Source organism: Lepisosteus platostomus, chromosome 11, assembly GCF_059453375.1.
Source record: "Lepisosteus platostomus isolate fLepPlt1 chromosome 11, fLepPlt1.hap1, whole genome shotgun sequence".
Lineage (NCBI taxonomy): Eukaryota > Metazoa > Chordata > Actinopteri > Semionotiformes > Lepisosteidae > Lepisosteus > Lepisosteus platostomus.
In genome coordinates, this window is record NC_142621.1 from 4,199,716 (window position 1) to 4,220,929 (window position 21,214).

Genomic DNA, 21,214 nt, shown 5'->3' on the forward strand with positions numbered 1-21,214 from the left:
CGTTTTGCAGAACAAAACCAAAACAGGGGCCACACCGTGGCGCAGTGGTTCGTATTTCTGCCTTGGAGAGCTGGGACCCCAGACTCAGTCCCTGAGGTGCTGTCTGTGTGGAGTTTGTATGTTCTTCCCATGCTCACATGGCTTTCCCCCCCACAGTCGAAAAACATACAAGCAGGTTCACTGGCTTTTGGGAAAACTGGCCCTGCATGAGTGTGTGCATGTCTGCGTTTATCTGCTCTATGATGGACTGGCGTCCCGTCCTGTATTCTGTCTAGCGGCCGCTGCTTGCTGGGATAGACTCCTGCTGCCTCGCAATCCTGTACTGGAAAAGCACTTGGATGGATGGATGGAAAACCGGAACATGAGCAAGACTTTTCAACCGGCCTCACTGTTAGCCCTGGAAAACTGTATGGGTTCCTGCAGACTCGCGAGTATCAGTAACAGCAAATCACAAAAATAATTGCTCACCTCTTGTTTGTGTCCCAAAACTTTTCCCTCATAAGGTTGGCAAAATGTGACTTTACATTTTTTTTTTTTAATCTGCTTAGTAAACTAAAGACTAACATTTGTTGGAATTCCTTTTCATTTATGAGCAACACAGTTTTGCCACTATACAATAATGGCTTTAGTTGCATTAGGGGCCTAATGAGACATCACTAACAAAAATAATCTTTGGAAAGTGCTTCAGTTTCGTCAAAGAGTACCAGGTTGAAAGTGCTGTGATCAATGAATGTATTTATTGACAAAAATGATTCTTCTATACAGTGAGTGACTCTAGACTGTGGTTAATGCGCCTTGTGACATGTGCTAACAGCAATCAATAAAAAGGCAAAGTACAGAGGTAAAACATTTCAGGCGCATGAAAACAGGGCTGCTTTCACAATTTTGGTTGTAAGAAATTACAAAAAACAGATCCCCTTAAATGAGGTACATTTAGTGACCCTGAAAGCTGCTGTTTGACTGAAACCCTTTTGCTTTCAAACGCTTTTGGTATGAGATTCTGTGAAGGTAAGGAGCCCCCACGTAAGAGACAAAAAGGGAACATGTCACTTATTTTTCTCTTCAATCAGGGTAATTATGCCTCTGATTAACGAAATGCAGTATTACTGTACATTAATAGTCTATCTTCCAAGAAAACATGTTCTAAACTATTTCTAGTATCTTCTACCTGATGCATAAATGTGAGGCAAATATCACAGTTCATCACAATATAAATCAGTGTGCACATCTCTGAAGATTTACAGATTATACAGTAATGACGGCGTCTGCATTTTCATTAAAATCCATCTTGCAAGAGAATGAAATGTGTCATTTTTCTCAATTTTAAAACTATAATTGCATATTCCATTAGTTGAATATGAACGTACTGGATGTAACCTTTAGCACAAGAAAAATAAAATGGACAGAACCAGTTCAGTATTCTCTTTTTTTCCCCCAAATATGCAGTTGATGTTGAAACCCTTAACTGTCTGTCTGACAGGTTTTTTTTTTTCAGTTTCATTAAAGCACAGTGTTATTTAAAATAAGTGGGATTTAAATAATAAGGTCATACTGTAAACGAATTAGCACAATACCCTATCTCACTTGTTAATTACAACTTCAGCAGGTGTTCCACACTTAGCTCCGTCCTCAGCGGGATAAAGATTCTTCCTGATGTACTTTTTAACGTACTTGTCCATTGTCACGAATTCTTCACTCTCCACAAGGGAAAAAGGTGAGGCGTTACTGCAAAAGAGAGCTAGCTTAAAATCTCAGGGTGCACACCGATTCTCTGGAGGACCTCCTCCGGCATACAGAACACGGGATTCACAGGCTTGATCTGCTCATCTCCCAGCAGGGATAATCCCGCTATCCCGAACAAGGTGTGGAAAGGATCCACCTAGCATCAAAGAAAACGGCAAATCAGAGGTGGTCTCAAATCCATAGCAAGATACAAAAGTAAATGTTTTGACGACAGTGTAAATGAAATAGGAGGCACACACACATTTTGTTCCTCCCGTGTTCAGAATTAAATGTTACTTGGTTTAATAAATGGATATATTACAGCTTACTTAACAATGTAGCGTGAATCAGGCTCCTTCCTTCTGGGAAACTAGTGATGTTGTCTGTGAAGTGTGTAAACAATAGTCCACATATGCCTAAATGTATGTGGAAAAACAGTACAAGTTTAATTGTGAACAGTACATACTGTACTGGCATATACACAAAGAATTCGAAGGTCTGTTCTCCTATTTGCTGGTGGATATCAGAATTTTCAGCTCAGAGTCTGGTGAATGCCGAGAGCATGGACTTCTGCAGCCCTGGTATAAATAAATTAATCTTTTTTCTTTTGCACGTGGGATACGATATAATCTGTACTTATCGACGCGTATCTAACCCATTTGAACACAAGGGTCTGCTGGGTGTAGTGTGAGCCAGGCTGAGAGAAACCAGGCCTGCTCCTGAAAGTGCTAAATCAACAATGAAAACAAAACAAGAGAAAATTAACATCTTCCACCAGAAACCTGAACTAAGAATAAAGTGAACCATATTATTTTGTTCAGGTGGGTAGCTGCGTCAGCATGCGTAGGCTCCACGGCCGAAACGTTGTGTTCTCTTTCTTCTTTTTTTCAGCATGGAATAAACCTATTACTTGTTCCTTTGCATATTATTTTGTGCTGAGCTGAGCTCATTTGTATGCTCCCGTTAAAGGAGCGGTCTGCGATTTTACAATCGCAAGACAGGTAGGGTTAATCTGGGGCAGAGGCGCCACTTGCCATGTCTCCAGGCCTGTCAGCAAATCCTCCTGTCTCCTCATCCTGGCAGGCCAAGATAAAAGAACGCAGTTTGTTTTTGTCGATCCAGTGAATTCTCCCAATGATTTTCAGAGAGGCAAGAACCCACCATGAATAACAAACATCTGGCAACTGCGAAAGGGGAGAGAAAATGAATGTCATGCGTGCACTGATATCCTGCGCAGTTCGGGTCCACATTTTTTTTGTCCTCAAAAAAACTTGAATACAACAAGCCGGCACCAAAAGACATAACACTTGCCAACCAATCAATTATCAGCCCTGCACGTACAGTATTTCCATTTCCATGATTAAAACAGAGACGCCTTTAATAATTTACAGCCTTCTACAGAAGTAATCTGGGAAAGGTCACACAGATGCATGTTTGCTTATCAAGTTCAAGTTCATTGTCATTATACTCACATACAGGTATATGGTATAACGAAATGCTATTTAGCTAGCTCTCAGACAATAAGTAGTACAAAAAACAACAATACAAATGTATAATAAAAGAAAGACAGAGGCAACAGGCAGTGTGCAAAACGACAACATGAGACACATTTAGAAAAACCATATAATTCTGAATAATAATTCTGAACTGGACTGCTCACTCTAGTAATGCACAAACAAGGTTCCAATGTCTTGCAACAGATTTCATACGAATGCATTAGGCTCCTTGGATTGTGCTTAATGAATGATTCATTCCTCGGTTAACTTCAAAAGTACAACAACAAATTAAAAGCCATATTTATTCTATGCATATTCCATAAGGGAAGCGGGATTTATTTACAACGTTCCAGAATGCATTTTTCCAATGATATGCATTTAACTGGCTTCCTAACGATGTCCTTCTTCATACCTTTTCTGGACGCCCATTGAGTCCCCCTGATGGGAGCTGCCTCTCACACAGCCACCAACCCAGCAGGTCTGCGTTCACCCGGTGCAGCTGCCCAGTTATAGATAAGAAACCCGTACAGCAGTAAATCTGAAAAAACACAGCGCCCACGGATATTATCAGCTCAACCTTAACTGCAACGGGCAGCCTACGTGCACAGAGACAAAGAAAAGGGAAAAAAAAACACAGAGCAGGCAGAGAAAAAAGAAAAAGAGGAATATTTTAGGCTCTGTTTACTTCTTAAGCCATCTAAGGAATTTAAGAGAAACCAAAACCTCTGCAGGCCCTGCAAGCTGATGGCCTGAAACACACAGCCTGCAGCACTGATCAGAACAAAATACACAGGGAAAATGAGCCATGCTAATCAAGAACATCGCCTGTTCTACGTTATGTTACTCACAGCTATTCAGGACAAAGTAACTGTTAATTGATATAATGAGATGTTTCCTCCAAATGTATAATCAATTGACAATACAGTCAAGCCTAAGGACATATAGTATGTGTGTTGTCATCAAACGTCGTATGCTGTAGTCAGTTGCTTCCTTTAGACTGCTTGGGGTATTGATCTATGTTCCAGAAGAATCAGATCTTTCTTGTTCTCCACTTCTAAATTAGATAAGATTATCAAAGAGTATTTATAAGTGGTTTAGAGTCGTTGTTGTTTTTCTACTGTAATTAGATTCACTGATAATGATACTGTACTCGTTCATTTTTCTTGAGCAAGTCGAACCAGTGACACACCCATTCCTATACAACAGAAAAGCACGTGTTAAACAGCAATGGGGGTCATGGCTAAACTTTACATACTGAAACACAAACGCTAAGGCGTGCAATAATATACTTATTTGTTAGGACAAAGGTTTTTATAAAAACCTACCTGCCCTGCATGAGATTCTGAGCCCGGTCTACAGCCAAATCCTCCATCGAAATTCATGCAGAAAAGGACAAACTCCACTGCCTTGTCTACGTTAATGGTGTCCAGCTTGCCCTGAAAGACCAGTCATTCGCACTGAACGCTAAGCCAGAGGCACAGAGTAAAAAATGGCAGAATTAGAGCTAACAAACACCATCGTCTCATAAACAGACACTATGAAGTTTGTAAAGATGCTCTTACCAGCAAAGCCAGGGTTGCCACTGCACAGAAGGAAAACCTCGTATCTATCTCACCTAGAACAAAACAAGGACACAAATGTAACTAGAGACTCGATGTTCTTAACAGGAACCATCGAAATCACACAGGCTCTCATTGCAATGTTACGAGAGACAGCTCTGATCGGGGCTGTCCTGATCCCGAAGGGCTGGTGCACCTGCGGGTTTAAGAAGCCGGGCCCGAAGACCTCGGAGAAGCTGCTAAAGTCCTGGTTAAGCCAGTAACCAGCTGTGTCGGCTCTTCAGGATCTGAGCTGGACTAGAAACCTACAGGCACACTAGCCCTCCAGGACCAGGACTGGCCGCTGTCTGAGATGAATGACAAAAGTCACAAGCTGAGTAAAACGAGAGGGTAACAAACACTAGACATATATAATGCATTAATAATGAAGATTTAAATTGGATAATTACAGGAAGGGATAACTTAGCATATATAGGCTTTTTCATCTGACTTTTATACAAATAAACATTTCTCACAAGTCTGCTAGTGCTAGAGAAGAGGACTTTTTTGCTGTCAGCAGAGGGAAACAGGTAGTTCAGCATACAAATAATTCCACTGCTTTAATGTGCTGAAGTATAAAACATTTTAAGAAACACTTGGACTATCGACTAGCAGCACACATTCAAATAAATGACACCTAAAACAATCCACTCACCCCATTTGTCCCCAGCAAAAGATCCATCCTCCTGCTGTAACCCTTTCACGTATTCAACCACTTTATCCACATCGATCACAGAGAGACTATCGTACAGAGAGAGAATCTGAAAAACACCAGAAAAACGGTGAACACAGAAATCCAAGATACGCAAATGCGACAATTAGCTATTTTGAAATAAAAGGGGAATATCTCTTTCTCTGAGTGTAAGACTTAAAAACTCACAAGATAAATTTAAAATATTAGGTTAAATTAACCTCTCATAGAAAACAGGTGAAGAGATTAAACGTGTTTGACTGGAAGACTGACACTATTTCAACAGCCTGTCTACACCAGGTTTATGCCAGGAACTGTTTTTTCTAGACACAAAGCAGCAATGAGAATCACACCATTTGGTCTTTTAATTTTTCATATTAAAGAGAGAAAGAGATGGCCGCTATCATGCTTCAAGGTAGAAAACAGATTTCATCTAAGCTTTTTTAAAAAGAAACTGTTAGGCACACAGCAAGTTGGTCACCAAATGCACTTATCAAAATGAATCTCGAATCGGTTGGTTAAACCTAGAGGGGAAAAAAAACAACAACCTCTTTAAGAGTTGTACCTGAACAGCACTGAGAGTATAGAGCAGGTGAGGGTCATGTCCTATACTGGCACTGATTCCTCCACTCTCATGCTGGCACTGCTTGACAAATTCTATAATCTCGTCCTCGTTCATCCGATGCAGCTGCCCCATCAGATCCATTACCGTCAGACCCCAGTAGATGCCGCTCATGCGCAGGTATTCCGACAGAGTGTACTCCTGGTGGAGACGGGAGAGATCCGAAACAACAACACAAAAATCAACACTGAAAAAGCGACCAGGAGGTCTTTAATAAATGCCATCTCCTAGGTATCCACTTTTGCGGATGACCAGTGAGAGTAAAAAGCGTTATCATCTGTTCTCATTTCTGGAAGGACAAACATGGATTTACGGAAAAAGAAGTCAGTTTCACTCACTAAATCACAAGCTTAGCCGCCGTTTGGGTTGGACTCACCAAGACTGAGAAAACACTGGAAGGGTTTCAGAGAGGTATGGCTGTTTTAGAGGGTTTCTAAACTTTTTGCCCTTCTTTAAAAGACGATACACTCTTTCAAAAACGAAAACGCAATTTCAGCTTCTGATGATTTGCTGTAATAAACCACTGCCTCTTAAATCATGAAGAGCTAGATTCATTCCTGCTGTTAAAGCAGCACCTGAAAATGCTACTCGCTTAAATGCTTCTGTGTTTTAAAGTACAGATCTAATTACTGGATCATGAAGGAAAGAGTAAAAGAAAGTGTGCCCTTTGTCACTTGTGCAGATACATACATAGTCGTCCTTCTTGGTACCATAAGCTGCGATATAGTCTGCATGTTTGTCCAACAGAAGCACACTTGGAGCATCAGGCTTTATAACGACATCTTTAACTTGAGTGCCCTGGAATAACGCAGAGGATTAGTAAAGGCAACCCACAGACATTTTCAAACAAAGAGCGATTTTTAAAACAATATACAGTAATGTGCATTTTTTAGGAACATGTCATTATTTTTATTGTATTGTAATTATTACACGTAAAGCAAGTATTAATTTACTACAGAAATCAGATAAGCTTACTTTACAAGGAACTATGTGTGTGGACTTTACAGTTTCTCTTTTATAAGAAGAAAACCTTCTGGACTTAAATACTACACAATTCTACTTATTTAGTGAAAAAAAAATCATTTTTAATTTCTTAATTTTTATTTCCTTCAAATGAACTATATTTGAGGGACACTGAAGGATAAAATTAGTCAATAAACATATTACAATTATTTAGGATTTAAAATTGCAATGGCTTACCTTAATGATACATAAATAACTACTGAGGTGATGGGGGGTTATTGCATTTTTATACAAGAAAAATGTACATTTCTGTGAATGACTATAGATACACACTGACTGACCTGATTAGGAACACAACAAGTTTGTGCACAGTCATTTCCTAGAGAAACAAAAATATTGGCACAACACAGATGATACATCGTTTTGTTCTTGTGAGCAATCAGCTCCTAATCTTTAAATTAAATAGTTACAATGAAATGACACATCTCTTCATATTTTTATAACTTTTTTTTTAGACAACCTACAAGTACTGGAAACAAACACACCCTTACTTGCGGTTTTTGACATGTTTGATCATGTGTTTGGAACACCCCATGACAAGTGCCACTTAAATCCTTAACCGTCTTTTACAGGATGGGGATATTACGTGGGATGGAACTGAATGCACTGATTTAACGCGTTACTCGATTAATTCCACTGAGAAATCAGACTGAAGCGGTTTAAGGTCACAAGGTATTGTTCATCAACACTAAAACTGTCCAAAAACAAACAGTTACATGTGGAATTAGACAGACGGAGAAAGTGACATGCCCCCCCAAGACACTGCACTGAGCATCAAAAGAAGTATTATTTACAACTGCGATACATTCGCAAAGGTATCAGAAAAAAAACCCCAGAAAAAGACAGCCTTTTCTGCAGCACGTACAGTGCCTTGCGAAAGTATTCGGCCCCCTTGAACTTTTCAACCTTTTGCCACATTTCAGGCTTCAAACATAAAGATATAATTTTTTTATTTTATGTGAAGAATCACCAACAAGTGGGACACAATTGTGAAGTGGAACGAAATCTATTGGATTTTTGAAACTTTTTTAACTAATAAAAAAATGAAAAGTGGGGCGTGCAAAATTATTCGGCCCCTTTACTTTCAGTGCAGCAAACTCACTCCAGAAGTTCAGCGAGGATCTCTGAATGATCCAATGTTGTCCTAAATAACTGATGGTGATAAATAGAATCCACCTGTGTGTAATCAAGTCTCTGTATAAATGCACCTGCTCTGTGATAGTCTCAAGGTTCTGTTGAAAGCGCAGAGAGCATCATGAAGACCAAGGAACACACCAGGCAGGTCCGTAATACTGTTGTGGAGAAGTTTAAAGCCGGATTTGGATACAAAAAGATTTCCCAAGCTTCAAACATCCCAAGGAGCACTGTGCAAGCGATCATCTTGAAATGGAAGGAGTATCAGACCACTGCAAATCTACCAAGACCTGGCTGTCCCTCTAAACTTTCAGCTCAGACAAGGAGAAGACTGATCAGAGATGCAGCCAAGAGGCCCATGATCACTCTGGATGAACTGCAGAGAACTACAGCTGAGGTGGGAGAGTCTGTCCATAGGACAACAATCAGTCTTACACTGCACAAATCTGGCCTTTATGGAAGAGTGGCAAGAAGAAAGCCATTTCTCAAAGATATCCATAAAAAGTCTCGTCTAAAGTTTGCCACAAGCCACCTGGGAGACACCCCAAACATGTGGAAGAAGGTGCTCTGGTCAGATGAAACCAAAATCGAACTTTTTGGCCACAATGCAAAACGATATGTTTGGCGTAAAAGCAACACAGCTCATCACCCTCAACACACCATCCCCACTGTCAAACATGGTGGTGGCAGCATCATGGTTTGGGCCTGCTTTTCTTCAGCAGGGACAGGGAAGATGGTTAAAATTGAGGGGAAGATGGATGCAGCCAAATACAGGACCATTCTGGATGAAAACCTGTTGGAGTCTGCAAAAGACCTGAAACTGGGACGGAGATTTATCTTCCAACAAGACAATGATCCCAAACATACAGCAAAATCTACAAAGGAATGGTTCACAAATAAACGTATCCAGGTGTTTGAATGGCCAAGTCAAAGTCCAGACCTGAATCCAATCGAGAATCTGTAGAAAGAGCTGAAAACTGCTGTTCACAAACGCTCTCCATCCAACCTCACTGAGCTCGAGCTGTTTTGCAAGGAAGAATGGGCAAGAATTTCAGTCTCTCGATGTGCAAAACTGATAGAGACATACCCCAAGCGACTTGCAGCTGTAATCGCAGCAAAAGGTGGCTCTACAAAGTATTAACGCAAGGGGGCCGAATAATTTTGCACGCCCCACTTTTCATTTTTTTATTAGTTAAAAAAAGTTTCAAAAATCCAATAGATTTCGTTCCACTTCACAATTGTGTCCCACTTGTTGGTGATTCTTCACATAAAATAAAAAATTTATATCTTTATGTTTGAAGCCTGAAATGTGGCAAAAGGTTGAAAAGTTCAAGGGGGCCGAATACTTTCGCAAGGCACTGTACACGTTTATATGAACACATATGAAAATGTCCACTGGCTAAGCCGAATACTGACTGGTGTTGCTCTAACTTTTCAACATGTTTTTTTTTTTTGTTGTTGTTGTTGTTCAGATTGTTAGACGGACCAACTGTCAGAAAACGGTTTTTGTTGTAGCACAATTCCCGATGCTCACCGCTTAAATTATCCATTACGTATCCCTAAACCACTCCTCTAAAAACATATTTAACGTACGAGTTTTTAATCTCCTAAAACGATGTCTTACGACCAATAATGCGGAACATCGAAATACACCAAACGTCCTGTATGACAAAGGGAAATGATTCAACGTCTAGTTACGCATCACTCCAGATGCCATTAAATTCCGACAGGGATATGTTTGCGGACAAGCACATTAGCTTCTGTTAAATGACAGATGTTATTCTATTTTTTAATGCAGTCAAAGCGTTACCAGGTTAAGAAACGGCTCACATTCGCGATTAGCTGTCAGGCATTTAAACCTTTATAAAATTGCAGGATTTAAATTCATTTCTATTCACGGTCTAACAGCTTTTTGCTCTGGGACATGTCACTTCTATTTGCAGTGTGCTTAAAACGTGTACAGAACGGTAGGTAGACATTATTATTTCATATGACAAATGCCTCTGTTTCATCCTTGAAATACACACATATACATATAAGAAAACAAAATATGTAGACCGATGAACAGCACCTACCATTCTTGGGTGATGTCCCTGAATCGCGTCCCACAATAATTACGTCATAAAACAAAGCCTGCCCAAATCTTCGCCGGAGGAGGGTGGTAATTATATAAGTTTTCTGTTTAAAGAAATCCTCGCTCTATAAAAAGATTAATGAATACAGAAATTACGACTACTACTGAGTTTCACAGTTCACATGTGTGACAGCACAGTCTGAAGCAATTTAATCGTCAAATACAGTATTTGGAAACTGCTTATTTGCATCCGCCATCTTGGCTCTGTAAAACGCCTTTAGATACCAACTTATCTGTCGCCACATATCTACACATTAAACTCAAATCGAAACTTCCCACGTGTGTGTCTACTGTTAAGCGCGATCACAGTACAAACTGCTTTTCCCAGTTGGCATTTTTCTCAGAAAAATTCTGAAAGGGCAGTTGTAGTTCAATTAGAAGTTCCTCATGTGCTCGTTGTGCCTTTTGGCTTGGGGTTTGCAGAGAGACACAGTACTAAAACAGCCTTTGTTAAGGTAATTAATGATTTTCTGATAACATTCAGATCTACCAGGAGACCAAATCAAATACCACTGTGCTTTCTGCACTTCACAGGTGTCTCTATGATGTTCAGATATGGGTGCAACAGAACTATTCTGGGCTTGACTGTGTCAAGACTGAGTTTAGGCTCATATGATCCCAACATCTCTGCAACAACTAAAAGTATTCTGCATCAGCACCTAAATCCTGTACCACATAAATTGCATTGTCTATATGTGGAATTTAGTGTGAACAAAAAGGTTCTCATGCTCACATATAGGGCACTGAAATATCTTTTAAGTGTTGGTTAAATGAGCAAACTATTACTCTTTAGAATATACCTTACAAACAAGGGAAGACCGGACTAGCCAATGTGGAGACGTAATCTCTATAGATCTGATGATTCGGGGTGTCTACAGTATGTCTGCTGAAGACCAAGCTGTAAGCAAAGGGCAACAGAGTCATCGTGGAGGACGTGCTGCCCAAATGCATTACTCTTCAGCTGCTGACTTTTCTAGACCTCTCTTGCAGACCTGTCTGTTCACTACAGCTTTCAGCATGAAATTTAAAACTGAATCAGTTTGTTGTTCTTTTCCTCTTTACCTTTTCTTCTGGTATCTGTATTATATGTGCATTTGTACAGCTTGTTCTTGAATAAATAAAACATCATTATCAGTCATTGAGCTCTCAGTTACACAGCTGTCGATCGACTATATAACTGTTAATAATTCTAACCGGGCTTGATGGTGTTTTATAGGTAACTGTGCTTCTACTGAGCTGCATTTCAGCACTCAGCCATGAAAGACTTTGAGCTGAGTTTAACACCACTGCCTTACAGCAGGAAATTTTTTCCAGGCTTCTCTCAGCCCAGTACTGACCAGATCCATCCTTGCTCAGGATCTGAGACGTGACAAAATCAGTCTCCTTTGTGGCAAAATTCAACCTAAGAAGTCTATTTTCTACTGAGCAAACAAATGCCATGAACTCAAACTTGCTCACTTAGCAAACAAAACATGCTATACTAGATTTGTACAATTTAGCGTTAATTTACACAACTAACAGTGGTGGAATTGAAACTATTTCCTTCGTGTTAGTAGGAACATTCCTCTGAGCATCAGCAATATCCTGTAGAATTGGTACAGTATCTACCCAAAGGCAAACAAACACACCCAGGACAATCCAGATGTGTGCTTCCCCATTAAAGATACATAAAAACATTGTAAAAAAAACCCAACCAGAAAACTTAAATATATAACATCCTTTTTATTTCAGCTTTGCAAAAATTAGTTCCCAAATGCAGCTCTTATCTTTGATAACAGTATATAAAGGCTTTTAAAGGCTTCAGGTTACCATTTTCTAAGGCTCACGTATTGTGTCATAGGCACCAATTTATTTAAAATATGGAAGGCAAAGAACGTACTTGCATTGATAGTCGTTGATACTCTACATACAGGACATAAAATTATAACAAAGGGAAGACTGTTACAGGAAAAAAGTGCAATCACTGTTTGTATTTTCCAATGTGTTCACGAGCAATGATCATCCTCTGGACCTGAGCTGTACCTTCATAGATCTGAAAAAGAAAATAATGTTGATTAAAATCTCTCACAATCAGTGAGCCAACATTTTTTATAAAAAAAAACAATCTGAAAAACGAATGTATATACATCAATGACACCACACATTTTAATCCCATGAACATTAGAAAGGTGGGTAAAAAGGAGAGGAGGCATTTGACCCATCTAGATTGTTTGGCTGTTAGTAGCCACAGATCTCATCCAGCAGTTTCTGGAAAGAAGTCAGGGTATTAGACATCAGCAACATGGCTGGGTATCGTGTTCAATCATCTCACAGCCCTTTGGGTAAAGGAGTGCCTCCTGTTATCAGTTTTAAATGCATTTCCACAGAACGCCTCTGGTTCACGATTCGCTGTTCACTCCGTAAATGTCCACTGGCTTGACTCTGCCAGGGTCTCTGAGGATTTTGAATACTTGTATCAGGTCCACATGTGACATTTTCTAGTAGAACTGAACTAAGAAGGTTCAGTTCCTCAGTCTGTCAGTGCAGGACATTCCCTGAGGTCCTGAATGCATCTGGTTGATCTTTGCTAGACTGAATCCAGAGCAGCAATATCTTTTCTATAACATGGTGACTGAAATTGGAAACATTATGGTAAATGAGGCCTACAGGGGGGTTATACTTTCATCATAACATCCGTAAAACCTTTGCTTTTAATTCACTTTGTTCCCTTTTTCAAAAGCTTCCCCACGTTGTCTAGAAGATGTAAATGTATCAACATAAACATCTTACTCAGTGTTTCCCAGTTTGTATTTAGTGTTGCTACCTGCAGGTAAACCCTGCACTTATCTTAAAAGGTCATCTGCCAGGAATTTGTTAGACCAGACTTGAATTTTATTTAATTTTATACGCTGTACTTTACCGTTTGCTAAACTTCCCTTTTGATACCATCTGAAAGAATAAGTGCTTTGCTAACTGTACCAGAACCTAGATCACTGATATACTGTAAAATAAGAGCAGTGGTGCATGTTTCTATGCATGCCTACTGCCAGCAATTGGAAACTTTAATGCGGGATATTACAAATAAATTGCTTTATGTTAAAAAAAAAGTTTTTGCTTTCGCTGTTCAACACCACTGAAATAATAATAAAAGCAAAAAAAACAAACAATAATAAATATTTTATTGGGTGCATTCCAGAGATGTACCTGGTAGATCTTGGCATCTCTCATCAGCTTCTCCACAGGATATTCACTGTTGAACCCGTTGCCTCCGAAGATCTGAACCGCGTCGCTGGCGACTTGGTTCGCGATGTCTCCGGCGAACGCCTTGGCGATGGAGGCGTAGTAGGTATTCCTGCGGCCTTCGTCCACCTCCCAGGCGGACCTCTGGTAGGCCATCCTGGCCAGCTCCACCTTCATGGCCATCTCCGCCAGCAGGAAGGAGATGGCCTGGTGCTAACGGGACACACAAGGACAAAACGACTCGTTCCCCTCCTAAACGGACACGCCCAGCCGCTCCCCCTCCACTCCCCCACGGGCGCACTTACTTCGGCAATGAGCCTGCCGAAGGTCTTCCTCTCCAAAGCGTATTTCGTCGCTTCGTCCAGAGCCCGCTGTGCCAGGCCTGTAGCTCCCGCTGCCACCTGCCAGATAATTAAATAATCATCCTCATCATAATAATAATATTAATAATAATAATAATGAAATACGTTTCCGACACTCACCGGAGGCCTGGTCTTATCAAAAGCTCCCATAGCGATTTTAAAGCCAGCTCCTTCTCCAATGAGGACGTTCTCTTTAGGGACTCTGACATCTTCAAAAGTTATACCCCGTGTGTCGGAGCATCTCTGTCCCATATTCATCTCCTAAAAGCAGGCAAAAGTCCACATTTCTTGTACCGGGTTAAGGTAATTGAGCACCAATTCTTGTTTTTGGCGTTGACATGGTGAAGAGGCTTAACCGTTGACAACAAGGCTTTTGTGTTCGTGAACGTGAGAAAACGAACAAGTACATACATCTGTCAGTAAGGATTGGATCCTGGTTTTGAACCCCATCCCTGAAATCAAACTGAGTAACCTTTGATTTTGCTCCAGCTTGTGGTCTTAGATTGGAAACTAAAGTACAGGTAAATAGCAAGTTACTGAGATATGATTTAGGAAAAAGTAAAAGCACTAGGAAAAGAGACACCTTTAAAGTAAACAAGGCAGCCTGTCATGGAGCAAAGTTCCCAGTAACGTGTATTTAAAGACGCAGCAGTAACAAAGTTTATTGCTGAGAAGAACAAAACTTCAGGCATCCCAAGAGTATGCTTTGAGGCCCATCCCAAAAAAAAAACTTTCCCACAGACGAAGAAGTTGGGCAGGACCGATTACCTTTTTTGCAGAGAACCGTTTTTGCTTATTCTTTCCAATATGAAAAACCTCAGCTATCGTTTTGGATTGCAAATTCTTAACGTGCTAAATTTCAAGGCATTCAAGTAAGTGCCCAAGTCACATGTCAGGCAGGATACTGAAGCTCCCAGAAAACACATCACTTTTATGACTGAATACCATCAATTTAGTTTTCTGTTAAAAACCCTGTTAATAACATAGTGGGACCTAGAGAATATAAAACTGTTAGACACTACGGAACCCTTGTATATTGGCTGATGCATTACTTGTACAAAAAAAAGCGTTAGAGGTAAAACAGGTCCTTGTAAGACTCCCGTAATTACAGTAAGGGGTAGGGAAATTCATTTCTCTGCTTTCTTTCTTTATGTAAAACCAAACAAGAGAGTCACTGCCAAACCCAGTGTCACTATGCCTAGTTAAAAAAGCAGATTGTTTTACAGTGACAAATACTATTGATAGCTATAAAAACATAGAAGAGGAGGTTTTTTCTTTTTGTCAATGGCAGTTATAATTTAACACTTTTAATCTTACAGTAGCACAAACATGCCCTTGATGAAGGCTTTACTGCACATTCAATATAATGTTGCCGTTTTCCAGGAAAGGAGACTAAATTGATTATTCGAACATTTGGACAAGCAAATGGATACAGGACTGTAACATTCAAAAATCCAAATCTGATCTTGTTCTTTAAGTTAAGGAACAAGAATTGAAGATCTCCGGGATTTAGGAAATTCTAATACCTTGAGTTGTCTCTTTATCTTCTTCAGGTGAAAACTAAGAGATGTTCAATATTGCGCGGAAAACGTAAACATTCAGGGTCACCTTTCTGCCAGGCTGAACTCCTGGGGCGTCTGCGTCCACAATGAAGCCAGTGAAGGATTTGCCAGCAGGTGCTTTGGGATCAGGATCCGTTCGAGCCAGAAGGAAGTACCTGCGCAGACACAAACCGGCACTTCACTTAATGCCTTACATTCACTCTCAGTTCAATTCAATTCCTCTATGTGTCCACAGAGAACATATATTGCTACTGTACAAGCCACTTCTCTGTGCTCCATCACCATTCAAGATCAACTCTCTACCGCCTCACCAGCAGGATATTTAGATTATGTGATGCATGATTTTCTAAAAACATCATCAAATGTGCAGCTGCACATGTACGTAAGGAACCCTGTATCATAAGCAGGCAAATTCCAAAGAACTAGATTTGTCAGCAACAAAGACAGATGAGGGCTGAATGCACTTAAAAAAAAAAAAAATAGAGCTCATGGACAAATTGGCCCGGTTCAACAAAACAGTTTATGACACATTACGCTGCCTCAGATTCAGGGAACTTGTGTCTGCTGCTGTAATGCGTCAATATAGCCTAAATCAAGATTTTCATTTTCAAGTCAATACTATACAGTGGTACAGTTGCATATTTGTTTATTTGGAGAAAAATGTTTTTTTTGTATTTTATATACAGTCAAAACTGACTATTTTACTGGCACAGTGGCTTGGCAGTCAGAGCCGAGTCACAGCTGAAACTCCACCCCTCCTGCAAAAACACGCCAGCTGGGTTAACATCTCCCTCCGCTCTCTCTGCTCTGCAAGACACCAGCAGCCCGGCCAGGGGCGGACCCGCCCCCTTCACGCAAAGCCTGGTCACAGATCGAATCTCTCCCCAGCGCCACCGCCGAGCCCGTCCCCTGCTGGAGCCTCACCAGTTAGCTTTGCCTCCGTTTGTGATCCACATCTTCTGCCCGTTGATGATGTACTCGTCCCCCTTCCTCTCCGCTCGGGTTTTTATTCCGGCCACGTCCGAGCCGGCGATAGGCTCGGTCACGCAGTAGGCCTTGGGGAAGACAAAATAAAAGTACATTTTACTCTTCAAAATTCAATTGCATTTGATCCGATTGGTACTGGCGTTACTCTTTTTAATTCTGCACAATTATACTGCGGTATAAAACAATTGTTCTGTGTCATTTTCCATCACACGCAAGTGGTTGTGTGTTACTAGAAAATTCTAGGCATGAATGGTCACTAAGGACACAATTTTATTCCCTCGATGTCTTTGACTGGAGTTTTGTTGTAAAAAACAATTTGGAAACGGAACAAATCTGGAATTATTTAGCCCTCACCTGCTTTATTGGAGATGCTTAATGCAATATTATGCATGTCAGTTGTCACCTGAAAGAGTTTCACCTTGTAATATCACAGCACTAACGTAGGCTGCATTCAATATACAGTGCTCTCTGTATATTTGGCGCTTCAACTCAAAATTATCTGATACAAATCCATATATTTGTATTGATAAGAATTGTGCAAAAATGAAGCTGTGAATCTTATGTTAACGACAGTGTGAAATTTAAAAAATGCAAGGTAAATGAACATTAAATGCAAGTTCAAGAGAAACATTATCGAGATTTTTTTTAGACACAGAAGTCATCAGAGTGGACCAGTCACCTCTCAGGTGGCTAAGAAGCATTTCATAGCTCTCTTTCTCTCGAACCCGCTGTCAAAAATGTCACATGGCTCTAGGCTTGTTGAACATACTCATGCTGCAACTGTCAGCATGCCTTTTACTGTCTTTTACTGTGATTTTTCACATTGCCTCAATTAGCAACTGAAATACTATTTAACTCTGTCACACTGCTCTACAAGTGAATCCTGTACAGTGTAAGCCTTTTCTTGAATACTTACACACATCAGGGGCTCCTCTGTCATTCGGCCCAAGTATTTCTTCCTCTGCTGGTCATTACCTGCAATGATGACTGGCATTTGCTAAAGACAATGAAGAAAACAACTGTTTGGACTGTGTTTAATGGCAAAAATACACATACGGTACACAAACAGACACTGGCAGCTATCTATATACTGTATAGTGATACACGCTGCTGTGCGGTTTCAGTCTGTGGACAACCTAGTGGTATTTCACTTAAAACGCACAGAACAAGTCTCCTTACCCCCAGGGAATTTGCCTCGATGGCTGTCTGAATACCAGTGCAGCCATAAGCGATCTCCTCCGTGATGAGGCAGGAATCAAAAATACCAAGGCCCATGCCACCTGCATCCGACAAGAACGTACGTTACAAAAATACAGAAGAGAAAAAATACTTGGAGTGAGGTTTCCAGCAATTGAGAAGTGAGGAAAGGGAATTAAAAGCACCATGTGTATCACATAGATCAAAGAAAACAACAGTTTCCTTTTGGAAAAATGGAAAAGGCAAGACAAGAACATAAGAAATACCACAGTCTTCTGGAATATGAGAGTTCATCAGGCCCAGCTCCCAGGCTCTCTTAATAAGAGGAACAGGATACTACAAGGCAATAGAAAAGAGAGTATAAATTAACCACAGTTGATAGTGCCATTTCCAAGCCAATACAACTGCAACCTAGTTACAATTCAGCTGCTCAGTCTCCTGTCTGTGCAGTTATCTGCACATTAGCAAATGAGGCCTGAGCTCTTTGGAGATGCTGCTTGAATATTAAGACAGGGGAAAGCTTATCTGTCCTTCTAATAATGAGAAGAGGCATTTGAATCACCCTCTTCAGGGGCTGCTGCAAGAGCCTTCCAGTGGACATGACAGATTGCCGTTATGGGTTATTCAAGGTCAGAATGCAAACAATCGCAGGCAGCTATGAAAACAGGCCCGCTTTCAGTCCAGGCCCGAGCGCTCCCCACTCATTACATTGAACCTACAGCCTCAGCAGGCCAGCCGAACTGTTCCGCACAGCAGGATGAGAGAGAAAAAATTCACCCCGACCAAAGTGAATTAACGGCTGGAGGTCTGTACTCTGGCCGAGGGGTCAGGCTCCAGGGCGCGTGGCGGCACTTACTTCGCCCGTCCGGTCATAGTGTGGCGCCGCAGGGATGATCTCCTCCCTCGCGAACTTGCGCGCCGTTTCCCTGAATTCCTTCTGCTGATCCGTCAGGTCTGCGGGGGTAGAACCGGAGTGGTGTTGGCACAGACCGCAGCCGTTCCGCTACACGGGGACGAAGACGCCCGATCTCGGCGCTGAACGGCTTAATATCTTTGCAAAATGAGCCATCCCTTCAGCTATCCACGGGGAAAGGTGGAAACGCTTAAAACACGGCGCACGGCACTCTACTCACCAAAACTAAACCCTCCAACAGCAGCTCTGGGGGCACTTGGGGCGGCTCTGGCTGTAGTGCCCTGGAATCTCACTCCAGCTTGAGCGGTGGCTTTTAGAAGCTACAGATTGGGGGGAAAAACAACAACACAGCAGCACAACTGTTACTCCTCGCCCTGCAATTCTTTAGCATAAAAACCCTGAAAGATCCCCCCCCCCCCAAACTTAAAAGATACAGCAACACTTCATCTATTCCCGACCCGATTCGACAAAACTGCACAAGAGCCCCTAGTGTCGAATGAGATCTACCCATCTGTCTGCTTGCAGTAATAATGTTATTAGAGCACCAGAGCCTAACTCAACAGGCAACAGGACAAGCAAGAGGTGAAGGCAGTCCTTTGTAAGCCACACACAGGCGTGGGGACAATCGAGAGACCCTGTTCACCTCACAATTATGTTTGGACTGTGGGAGGAAACAGGAGCACTTGGTGAATAGCCGTGCCATCCCGGGAAGAACATGCAAACTCCACACAGAAGATCCCTCGGTCCTCAACCACGCCCCGGACCTGAAGCCGTGAGCGCAGCAGCGCTAACTGCCACGCTGAAAATGAGACATTGTAAATAGAACTACAACTTCGCCACGTTTAAACCTTTTTATATCCCTCTTTGTATGACTTCGGGACTGGATTATGTTGGGTTATTAAACCGCGATAAAACGTTGCTGGCGTTTGTGTCGTCCAGCGCAGGCAAGGGTGATCAGAAACTACCGAGTAACCTCGGCGACAGAGACCGACCATCGCCGCTACAGCTCGTTACAGAACCTGCACGCAACACCTTGTTTTCAACAGCTTAGATTTCAGTTTTGCAGGCAAGATGCCTACATCACATCCGCCATACAGCCCACAATTCTGGACGCCTCCGTTCGCTTCAAAAGTACTGCAATAATAAAATACAACGTACACATTTGGAATTCCGGCAATAAATGCAAGCCACATAATGCGTAGTCCTTAACATTTCCTCTTTGTATATACATACACTAAAACAACAGCTGCAACAGCTCATGACTACCTCGTTATATAAATCCTACGCAAAGGCATCGTCTTACAAAAAGAGAACCTAGAAACATGCAGCACGGAGGATCTTCGAATGCATTCGCATCTCTGCATATAATGGTCATATCCGAGTAATTAAGGCATATTTTACCTTACTTAAGTGCATCATTTTGACAGCCTGCGCTCCTCGGGACCTCGAACGTCCGAACAACCTTTGCCCCCAAAAGGAACTGTCGTCCAGCCAATCACCGCCGCCCCCTCCGTCACGAGCCCACTCCCAATCGCCTAGGCGACCTTTTACCTAGTTTCAGTCTCCAGGTCCAAAATTAACACCCGGTTTTTAAATATGTTTACTGTTATCACCTGGAGCAAAAAAAAAAGAAAGAAAAGAAAATTGCGTAATGCAATTGGCTGAAAACATCGAGCCCCCCCCCTTTAAAATATGAAACTGAAGTTTCAAAGTATTCACGTTTTATGAATCGAGGCATGTTTTATATACGGTAATTCCTCTCTCTACGTCCCAAACACTTATTAGAAAGTCCTTATTAAAAAATAGACAATAGCGCTGAAGTGCAATATTAAGGATACATGTTGTACACGCGTGCTGAAGAAAATATTTGGGTTGAACTATAGGAGTCGAGCATGAAAAACAGTATAATAGTATTATTTACGTCCTGAGACTAGGTACTGGTAAAAAAAAAAAAAGCCAGGTGATTTGAATACAATTAAACAGTGTTGAAACTTGTGAGTCAACAGAAATAGTCTGAGTACATACGCCGGTAACAGTTCGTCACAGATTGTAGTACGGTACTGTGCCTTTTCGCGTATACGCACCAATCCCACTCGACACAGTAGAAACTCCTGGTTCAGTCGCAGCAGTGTCCGAGAAAAGAGGGCTACAGTACATTATTACAGTCCGGCCCCTGTCACTGGTCCTGTCCACCCTATTCAATGGTGCTGTCCCTGGAATAAGCAACAGGAACCGTTCTGACCACACAGTGTTATCTTCAATAATTGTTGCTGTCTTCCAATTATCTAAATGTGCATATGTCGATGTCGGTCAGCAGTTAAAACTCTTCTATTAGTTTCCCTGTTTAGCTTTTCTTTCAGCTGAATACGCCTTTTTCATAGCCCTTAATCTGAATATTTTGACAAACAGCGCCACCCTTTTCATTAACATTCTTTCAATGTTTAGAACACATTTTGAAATACTTTGAGACTCGAGTGTCCTTTCTTTATTAACTGCGGTAAGTGCTCAGAAAGGTAAATGGGTGTCTACTTCAGTCCTCATGGTGCGTTTTTAT

The 21,214-nt window shown here is 41.3% G+C and overlaps 2 protein-coding genes across 5 annotated transcripts; both read right to left on the reverse strand.

The window, feature by feature from the left end:
- Positions 1-718: 718 nt before the first annotated feature.
- rabggtb (Rab geranylgeranyltransferase subunit beta) lies at positions 719-10,473 on the reverse strand. Of its 2 annotated transcripts, none has more exons than XM_088597972.1 (9): positions 10,362-10,473; positions 6,820-6,927; positions 6,073-6,270; positions 5,472-5,577; positions 4,781-4,833; positions 4,544-4,654; positions 3,631-3,756; positions 2,757-2,906; positions 719-1,879 (listed from the first exon to the last, which is right to left on the reverse strand). In XM_088597972.1, exons 1-9 carry the CDS (start codon positions 10,362-10,364, stop codon positions 1,739-1,741), a joined length of 996 nt encoding a protein of 331 aa, XP_088454098.1. In that variant the 5' UTR covers positions 10,365-10,473; the 3' UTR covers positions 719-1,738. The 2 variants fall into 2 exon arrangements, with proteins under 2 accessions (XP_088454098.1, XP_088454097.1); XM_088597971.1 differs by lacking the exon at positions 10,362-10,473 and adding an exon at positions 7,434-7,526.
- Positions 10,474-12,122: 1,649 nt separating this feature from the next.
- On the reverse strand, positions 12,123-21,004 carry acadm (acyl-CoA dehydrogenase medium chain). 3 transcript variants are annotated; one of them, XM_088597975.1, is made up of 13 exons: positions 20,745-21,004; positions 20,062-20,273; positions 18,881-18,980; positions 18,604-18,701; positions 18,014-18,083; positions 17,730-17,830; positions 17,467-17,547; positions 16,488-16,618; positions 15,610-15,718; positions 14,122-14,262; positions 13,945-14,040; positions 13,604-13,852; positions 12,123-12,452 (listed from the first exon to the last, which is right to left on the reverse strand). In XM_088597975.1, the coding sequence occupies exons 2-13, from the start codon at positions 20,077-20,079 to the stop codon at positions 12,381-12,383; spliced, it is 1,266 nt and encodes a 421-aa protein (XP_088454101.1). In that variant the 5' UTR covers positions 20,080-20,273; positions 20,745-21,004; the 3' UTR covers positions 12,123-12,380. The 3 variants fall into 3 exon arrangements, with proteins under 3 accessions (XP_088454101.1, XP_088454103.1, XP_088454100.1); XM_088597977.1 differs by having other exon boundaries at positions 20,686-21,004; XM_088597974.1 differs by lacking the exons at positions 20,062-20,273; positions 20,745-21,004 and adding an exon at positions 19,309-19,466.
- Positions 21,005-21,214: the final 210 nt, after the last annotated feature.